The following is a 9223-nucleotide window of genomic DNA, read 5'->3' on the forward strand; positions in this document are numbered from 1 at the left end:
CAAAATATACAGTCGAGTCACTTTACGGTACATTCCGTGTGCAGTGTTTTATGAATGTTATTATCATTGTGATCATCTTTCTCTCTTTCTGTCCGTCCCTCGCTCGCTTGGTTAGGTGGAACCGAGGAGGGGGAAACGGGGCACAGGCTCGGCGGATCGTGAAGGTTGGCATCTTGTGACAAGGACGGAGGCGCGCAATGGACGAGGAAGCTATTTATTTCACTGTCAGCTAAGCCGAGCGCGGGGTGAAACGCTGGCGTTAACATCAGTCAGACAGCCAGAAAGGTTGCACAGAGGCCAGATCCGCAGCACGACTGTTCAGCAGGTTAAACGGCATCGCATGTCGCAGGAGTGAAAAGCTCTGTGTTAAGTTGATTGAATCAGATGTCGAGCATTGATGTGGAATCAATGGGAGCATTTCCATTCTGCCCGAGGCGAGGGAAGTCGGAACATACACTGACACAGGGGCAGGAGGAGGCCAATCAGCCCATCTCGTCTGTTCCACCATTTTACCGCTTTGAGACGTCTTGATAGCGTGATCAGCTCCTTATCCACCGCGAGGATATTTTCGGAGGTGCCGTCCTTGGGAGGAGACGCTCAACCGAGGTCCCGTCTGCCTGATGTTAAAGATCCCGCGGGGCTATTGGAAAAGAGAAGGGAGTTTCTCTCTCTCTCTCTCTCTCTGTCCCAATGTCCCGGCCGACAATCCCCCAAATAAAATCAGTCGCTCACTCCGTGGCAGTTTGTGGGGCACCGCTGTGTGCGACCGGCTGTCGCCTTCGGCCCACAATATACACAGTCAGTCCACTTGACAGCATATCCTGTGAAGCGCTTTGAGACGTCCCAACGACATGATCAGGCGCTAAATCAAACGCGAGGATTATGATTATGATTAGGGTTATTATTAGGATTATTGTTGATCTCCGCAGAGAGGCGGGTGGGCAGTGGGGCCAGCAACGGGCAGCTGATGATGTGAGGATTGAGGTATGGTCGTGACGGGGATTAAACGGTGAACTGCAGTCACACAGCGACAGCTGGGGGTTTTGACCAGGGATTTTTTTTTTTTGGGGGGGGGGGGAAAAACTTTTGAAAGGCGGAAAGGGGATGTGATAATCATTTTACTCCCATCACCTTCTGAAGTGCTTTTTGAAGACATTCCCAGAAAAATGTCGGATACAGCCTGACTCACCACACAATCTCATTCCCCTTTTGCTGGGACTCTATTCCCCTCTCTTACATCCCTCTATCTCTCTCTACCCCACCCCTTTATCCCCCTCTCCCACACCCCTCTATTCCCCTCTCCCCCACCCCTCTATTCCCCTCTCCCAAACCCCTCTATCTCCCTCTCCCCTCTGGTATGCATCAAGTTTCCTTCTAAATTTGGTGCTTTTAGGTTGAAGCACAGGTCCCAGCAGCGAGTTCCACATTCTCACCACCTTGTGTGTGAGTGAGTTCCCCCTGAGCTCTCTTTCAGATTTGCTAATGACAATCCCACATTAACCCATCCTTGGACTTGGACTCACCAATGAGTGGGAAACAGTTTAGCAGTGCCCACGCCATCGAATCCTTTTATAGCCTTCCCTACCTCCAGTCACACGTCATCTCAGTGCTCTCATCTCTAGAGAGAAAGGTTCCAATCTGTCCCATCTCCCCACTCATCCCCTGGGAAAGTCCTGCTGAAATCTAAACGCACTCTCTCCAATGCTACAATATCCTCCCTGTAACAGGCTGACCATTTTGGGTGGGTTTACGACAAATCTTACAGGACACAAATCTCTTCTGCCCGTTCGACGTGGGGTCGCAAGTTGCTGGTATATCATTTGAGATGGTAACTTGTCTCGTTCCCACCTGCTCACATGTTTTTCACACTCGCACTCACACAACAATCTATATATTTCCCTGTAACTCTGTGTGGCAGCTGCAGCAGTCGGACATAATCTTGGATCAAGTGCAGAGTTTACCGGATTAACACAGGCCCAGCCCCCAGCGGGACACACACACGCACACGCACACACATACACACACACAGCGCTGCCTTGGATTTAGACGAAGACAGATTGGAGCTGGAAATGCCGGTAAGGAAACCAGCCGCGGGGATACCTGACGAGAAGCAGAGCGCGCACTTCATATAATAGGATCGGAAGTTAACCCCCACCCCCTTCCTTCACTTCTCCCCTCCCCCCCCTCCCTTTCCCCCCACCTCCCCTTCCCCCACCGCCATCCCCCACCCCCCCCCTCCTCCCCCCACCACCAGAATCGCAAAGTCCACGTTATTAACCCAAATACTAACTCCAATTGTCATAATATCTCTCTGATGTGTTCAGGGTTGTCAGGAGTTGGCTGAGCACCCGGGACCTCCTGTTCTCTGAGTTTCTCGTGGGAGAATATTCCAGACGGTATTTGCGAACCAACCTCACGCAATGGACAAAGTGCGACGAGGAGAGGTAAACGTTCGATCGCCAAATCACACCCTCACATAAGAGCCTTTCCCTGAGAGTTGGGAGGATCGTGTGTTTTTTATTCCCTGTCACGTTAGAGCCGTCATTTGCTTTACAGCGATTGTGAAAAATAATAATAATAATAATAATAATAATAATAATCCTGGCGTTTGATATAGGGGCCTATCCCATCGTTGAGACATCTCAAAGCGCTTCGTGGAATGTACTGTGAAGTGAATCGATTTGTGCTTTGTGGGCGAATCACGCACAGCAATGGCCCAGAGCCAGGCAGACACCGACGCTTAATCTATTCTCCGTGGTCCTCGCCCATGTTCTCAGCCTCCTTCCCAAGGCCGATTTTTATTTCTGGTTCGTTAAGCTTTTTCTAACTAAACCCAAAACAAACGTCTCCTACCCGACAGAGCCATTAATTGAAGGCAGACAGAAGCCAATAGGCAGAATGTTTCGAGGAAAGGACAGCGCCTCCCAATAACACAGCTCTGCACTTGAGTGTCAGCTAAGAGTCCTGACTGTCCAGCGCCTCGGGACGTCCTCCCGACGCTATACACATATCATTTTGTTGTTGTGTTGCTGTTGACCTGGAGCTGGAACCCACAAACGTTCATGGCCTCATAGAGGCGAGAGCCAGGTTCGCTCGCAGGACTAAAGGTCTGAAAACTGTGAAACTCATCCACTCATAAACGACTTTATGTCTCGCTGCAAAAGAGAGAGTTGCTGAATGACTGATAGATTGCGAATCAGGGGAAACCAGACGCTTGAAATATCAAATTAATGTACAATAAATATCTTGAGGTCCACGGTTTTTATCGCCTCTTAGCCCCGTGCTGAATTTGACACCGGAATTTCTTTACTATTTGTTACATCGACCGCAGAGAAATGGCAGTTCGCCAGCACATCCATTGATTTCATTTTACATTTGGAAAGCCTGGCGCTCTATCCCTTGAGCTGATTGTTTAGCAACTGTGTTCTGACTCGTTGCAAGTCTGACCAGTTACATAATAAAAGCTGTTTTATATCCGCGGCATTTTTGACATTTCCCTTTTATTCTCTCTGCTTATATGGAGATGGAAAGTGTTTTACTACAAGTACAGCTCCCGCGTTCCAATGGGGGGAGGGGGGGGGGTGGGTTCCTTTTCCAAAGCCGTTTGATACCGTGAGACGCGGAGGTTTGCTGTGTGACGATTATCTTTGCATTTACTGCAGCGCCTTTCATTTCGGGAGCACGTCCCAAAGCACGTCACAGGAATTCCTGTCTGAGGTAGTCACACTGTCTGTTGTAATAATAATAATAATAATAATAATAATAACCCTTGCATTTGACACAGCGCCTTAATCACGTCTCAAAAGCGCTTCACAGAATACGCTGTAAAGTGAATTGGTTGTATATTTTGTGGGTGAAACGCGACAGCCAATTGCGCACAGCAGTACAGTTTTAATAAACCATCCATTGATGTGACTGTACAACAACAACAGGCCATAATCCAAGAGGGAGCCAGTGTTTCACAGCTTTTTCATTGAGGAATATCCACTCTTGTGACAGAAGTCAATTAAATAGGAGGATTAATAGACTTTGCTTCCCACCTCGGAGTTTAAAACTATAAACCCAGGTCAGGGATTATGACGTCGGCAGAGAGGAAATCGAGATGAGATGTAACGGATCGCGGGAGGTGAAAGAAGAGAGTAGATGGCGGGTGTTTCAACGCAAACCGTCTGTCAACCCGAGGTGTAACCCTGCGGTTAATGGGGCGATGAAAATACAAGGTGGTGTCGTTGTTGTTGGAAGTGCTGTGTCATGTGGACCATTTGACAAGATATCGTCAGACGTAAAGTATTTGTTTCTGCACAAGACAGGGTGATAACGAGGGAGAGGAAAACCAAATAAAGGATAGGAAATAGTGTGTAAAGATCTATCAGGTAATGATAATAATAATAATAATATTCATATTATTATTATATTAGTGTATTATTATTATTAAATTTCAATAGGAGATATTGTAAGGAGATATTGTACATATTAATGATGTTTGATGATAATCCTTCCATTGAATACAGCATATTTCGCATTCGAGGATGTCTCAAAGTGCTTCACAACCTGTGCGTTAAAGTGTAGTGACTGCGTGGTGTTGCAGGCATTAACTTGAGATCAATATCAAGATTACGGTCAAGAATTTCCTTTGTCCTTTTGCCGTTTTGCAGCCGTTCTTTGGCAGGAAGCTGGTGAACAAAGCCCTGGTCATGGAGGTGAAATGGCCGTTTGTGGGAATGGCGTTCTTCATCCTGGTCTCCATCATCATGACCTGCTGTTTTGTCTGGCAGTACAAGCTCCCGAAAGAGGAGATAAGTACGTCCACAACAAGATTATGAATAGTAATAATCCTTAAGATTTAATTATTACAGCGATTTACAAGGAATATCCAGCACCGAGACAGGGCACTGTGCCCAACAAGGTTATTAGTAATGAATTAAGACCCCCCCCACCCCGACCATTCCCCCCTGCACCCCCCCCCCCATCCCTATTTGCCCTTAATGAGGACAAGCACTTCCTCCTTTGGCTGAGGGAGGGATACAGTCAGGTTCCTCGATGAATTAAAGTCCCGAGTTGCCTTTGGTGCAAATCAATGGAACTAAGTATCTCAGAGAACCTTCCTGTTGGACCTCACCTGCTCAAGTCCTCCCCCTGGTGGGTCGACCGAGATATTGACCTGACAACTCCACATACCCGGGGGGGCTGAGATACTGTTGCACTTGATACAGCGCCCGAGACGTCTCAAAGCGCTTCACGGACTACACTGTAGAGTGTAGTGACTGTGTGTTTTGTGCAGCAGCCGCAGAGTCCACGCAAACGGTCGTGGATTCAGTGGACCAATTTTTTATTTGCAGGGATTACGACCCCCCGGACAGTGATCCCGCTAATCCACTCACAAGACAGTTCCTAACTTACTGCTGGGAAACAGAGACACGTGGAGTAAAGTTGCCTAAAGGTTTCGGTGCCACTCGCTTGTGAGACAAGCTCACTAACCGTGACCCGACTGGACTAAATGTATACTTGTGCGTATTTTTCAGGTAAATATTCCATTTCTAAAGCACCGGAACCCGTGCAGATGTGTCCACGCCATCCCCAAGCTGTGCCTCTGGAACATCCCATCCCCATCCTGAAAGAAGCCCTGGAAAAGGTTTGTAAAGGAAATCAAAAAAAATGTTTCGCTGAGCGAAGGCGGATCTCCCTCTGACTAGAGTATTGTCTATCCTCTGGTCACCTTGTCTGCCGTGAAGGCGACCAACAATGGCCGGTGAGAGAGCCATGAGCTGTGAGCCACCGTTACACAACGTGAGTCTCTTCAATCATGAAAGGAGACATCTCAGAGGAGAACCTCAAAGCCATATATAAAAATAATAATCCTTTTAGGACACCCTCCTACCCCTCCCCCTACCCCTCCTTGCCCTCCACTCCTCCTGATCCTAACCACCAGCTCAGGTCCAAATCCATGAATGTCCAGCGCCTCCAACGTGAAAGGCACTTTACAAATGTAATTTTGTTGTTGTTAGGTCAGGGGATCAAGAGATAAGGGGAAGGGGCGGGTAATTGGAGTTGAGGTATAGATCAGCCATGATCTTATAGAATGGCAGAAAAGGCTCGAAAGGCTGAATGGCCTCCTCCTGTTCCTATGTCAAAAGGAAGTCTCAAAGCGCTTTGCAGGAGTAAAGTGGAGTGACTGTGTGACCCGGCTGTCGTTTGCAGGTTGACATGTTTCTACGCCATCAGATACATCCACTCAGTCTGCCCTCCATCTCAACTATCGTGATTTACAACGACACCGTACTGTGGACTGGCAACTTTGGCAAGAAGAACGCATCCGACGAGTTTTCACCCCCACCCAATGAATACACAGCGTACAGGTACCCCACCCGGTCTGTGTGATAATATAATAATATAATAAGCCTGGCAGTTGATACAGAGCCTCATCACGTCTCAAAGCGCTTCACAGAATATACTGTAAAGTGAATTGACTGTATATTTTGTGGGCGAAACATGGCAGCCGATTGCGCACAGCAGCGTCCCACAAACAGTCATAGAGTGAGTGACCAATTTTCTTTTGGAGGGGAGATTATCACCCCTCAAAAAGCAGTCTGCCAATCGACTAACAACCGGGTTCCTACTTACTGCTGGTAAACAGATGCGGGTGGAGTAAGGAAACTTGTTTAAGGTTTGGCCCCGTATGTGGGCTATAGGTAAAGAGCAGAGAATTGCATTCCCTGTCAGTGTGATTGTCTAACACTGGGGCCATGGTCCTCCGTCTAAAACCTTCTCCCTTCTTCTTCCAGGATCGCGAGTCTCTCCAAGATCTTCCCAACTATTATGATGTACAAATTGTGGCAAGAAGGAAAAATCACCTCATTGGACGACCCGCTAACAAAATACATCAAAAACTTTACTGTTAAAAACCCGCTGGGAAACTCGAGAGAATCCGAACATCACTCCTTGGCGGATGGCCTGATGTTCCTGGAGAAGAGGGAGCCCTTAGTGAGAACATCAGCCGTCACACTGAAGAGAATGGCCAGTCAGCTGTCAGGTTGGAGACACATTACTTTCTCCCACAACACTATTCTTCAGTAAAACAATAGAAATAATAATAATAATAATAATAATAATAATAATAATAATAATAATAATCCTTGCATTTGATTTGGGGCTCGGGAGACATGTGAAGGTCAGTCTCAACACCTACCTCATTCCGTCATCTTTCACCCCCCCCTCCCTAACGCCCCTCCTCCCCCACCCCGTCCTCCCGGCGTGAAAGGTTCTGTGTAAATGTAAATTTGTAACGTTTTGGTACCTTTGGGAAATATTGAAAAGCGGTGAAATCTTCTGCCAATATCCGCAGGGTTACCCAGACGTCTGCGGTCAACAAGTCTGCTGTGGAAAGGCAACACGCAGATGGCACTCAATCTACTACAGGACGACTTGCTGGTTGCTGACCCTGGCACAAGGTTTGAGTCAACCTTAGACCATTGGTGCTGGGACTTTCAAGCTCTGGCATTCTTGACCATAGAGCCGTAGATGTTTACAGCACAGGACGGGGGGTACGATGGGAGACGATGGGAAACGAGAGGTCAAGCAGTGGTATATTCTGTGAGGAGAAGCCAAAGGCCTACACATGGTTTGGTCTTGTTCATTAATGTTTGTGGAAGGTTTTGGAGGAAACGTTGAGGTGACCTCACTAACCTTTTCTCTCCTAATTCCCCAGATGCCACTACAGTAACCTGGCCTTCTCGCTCTTGGCTCACGTCCTGGCTGACAAGGTGGCCGAGTGCGACTATCAGCGCTGGGTCAGGGAGAACATTCTGGACAGAATGGGGATGGAGCACACAGGATTCGAGTTCACAGCCTCGGTCCGGTCACAGTTGGCGATCGGCGTTTACAGTAACGGTCGTCCTGCTCAGCTGTACGACCTGGGCTGGTACCGCCCGTCTGGTCAGATGTATTCCACGGCTGCGGACCTGGCCAAGCTGGCGATGGTCTTCCTGGGAGCCTTCCACAAACGCCTCCTGGAGCCCGACGCCCTCAAGATGATGCTCACGCCCATGTTTAGATGTTCCGAGGAATACTTTGCCCGGAGGACAGGAACGCCTTGGGAGGTCAACGAGCTGTTCGGCTATGACATCGTCAAAAAAGACGGCGACCTGGACGGTTACTCGGCCACCTTCTCGCTCGTCCCCAAACTCAAGCTGGGCTTCATCGTCCTGATGTCCGGCTCCCGGCCACAAGAGGAAGACCTGACCACCAGTGTTTACAATTACCTGATCCCAGCCATGGAATCCGCCTTCCGCCAAGCCAGGCGTCTCCTCTCTGCCCCGCCTCACCCCAAGCCCTACGTGGGCTATTACACCTACGCCAACCTGACCTTCTACGAGATCAAGGGAAGCCCAAGTGGAGTGTTGGTCATGCAGCAGTTTGGGCCTCACATCGAGGACCTGATCCCAGAGAGGTACAGGACCATCCAGTTGCATTATTTGGAGGACAGGGTGTTCCAGATCGTTTTTAAGAATGAATATCCCTGCGTCCTGCGGTTCAACACCGCTTCCGTCTCGCTGGAGGCTCAAGACGGGCAACTCTTTAATTTTTATCAGTTCAACAGGAAAGGCCTGTCTCCCGGATTCGATGCTCCGGGTCTCAACACCTACAACGTTCTTCGAATAAATAAAAAGCCGAGGTTTTGAGGCTGGGCCTGGGGTGTTTGGTGGTTCGGGCGGGGTTACAGGCAGAGAGAGAGGAGGGAGAGGGTGGGGGGTGGGGGAGGCTGAGAGAGAGATGGAACCCTGTAGACTATGAATTCTTCTTCATATAGTTAGATATAGTCTGAACCCCTCCCCCTCCCGTTATAACGTGACTTGTTTTGAGCGAGTCCGTTGGTTAGGGACATGCTCTGTACAGGAAGCCAACCAGTGGAAGTCACCTCAGCGCCAACCAGTGGAAGTGGCCTCAGCGACGACCTGATGACCCAGAAGCAGGACAGGTGGCCATTTTGTATTTTGCAGCCCCATTGTAACATGGGGACTCCAGATGTAAACCCCTAAACACTGTGTGATATTGGAGTTGGACCCCATTTGGTCCGACTCAACTTTTGGTTTACCGAGAGCTTCTGTGACTGCCGACCTCAACTCCTGGTGTACTCTGCTTCGTAATGGACCTGGATGTCCGTCTCCTGTACTGGGAAGTGCAGAGAGGCGTTCCAGGCAAACACGTGAAAGCTGCACCCCTCCCA

The 9223-nt window shown here is 48.8% G+C and overlaps 1 protein-coding gene across 1 annotated transcript; it reads left to right on the forward strand.

Moving 5' to 3' along the window:
* The first annotated feature begins 4694 nt into the window (after nucleotides 1-4694).
* Nucleotides 4695-8678, forward strand: lactbl1b (lactamase, beta-like 1b). Its single transcript, XM_007907285.2, has 6 exons — nucleotides 4695-4800; nucleotides 5523-5632; nucleotides 6199-6356; nucleotides 6783-7030; nucleotides 7343-7448; nucleotides 7706-8678. The coding sequence occupies exons 1-6, from the start codon at nucleotides 4695-4697 to the stop codon at nucleotides 8676-8678; spliced, it is 1701 nt and encodes a 566-aa protein (XP_007905476.1).
* Nucleotides 8679-9223: the final 545 nt, after the last annotated feature.

The sequence above is a fragment of the Callorhinchus milii genome, unplaced genomic scaffold (assembly GCF_018977255.1).
Source record: "Callorhinchus milii isolate IMCB2004 unplaced genomic scaffold, IMCB_Cmil_1.0 Scaffold24, whole genome shotgun sequence".
Classification (NCBI taxonomy): domain Eukaryota; kingdom Metazoa; phylum Chordata; class Chondrichthyes; order Chimaeriformes; family Callorhinchidae; genus Callorhinchus; species Callorhinchus milii.

What these genes read in the sequence shown, in the direction of transcription:
- lactbl1b (XM_007907285.2), top strand. Translation starts at nt 4,695, where the DNA reads ATGGAGGTGAAATGGCCGTTTGTGGGAATGGCGTTCTTCATCCTGGTC. An exon ending in GCTCCCGAAAGAGGAGATAA is followed by an intron (nt 4,801 to 5,522) that starts GTACGTCCACAA and finishes CGTATTTTTCAG; the next exon opens with GTAAATATTCCATTTCTAAA. An exon ending in AATGGCCAGTCAGCTGTCAG is followed by an intron (nt 7,031 to 7,342) that starts GTTGGAGACACA and finishes CAATATCCGCAG; the next exon opens with GGTTACCCAGACGTCTGCGG.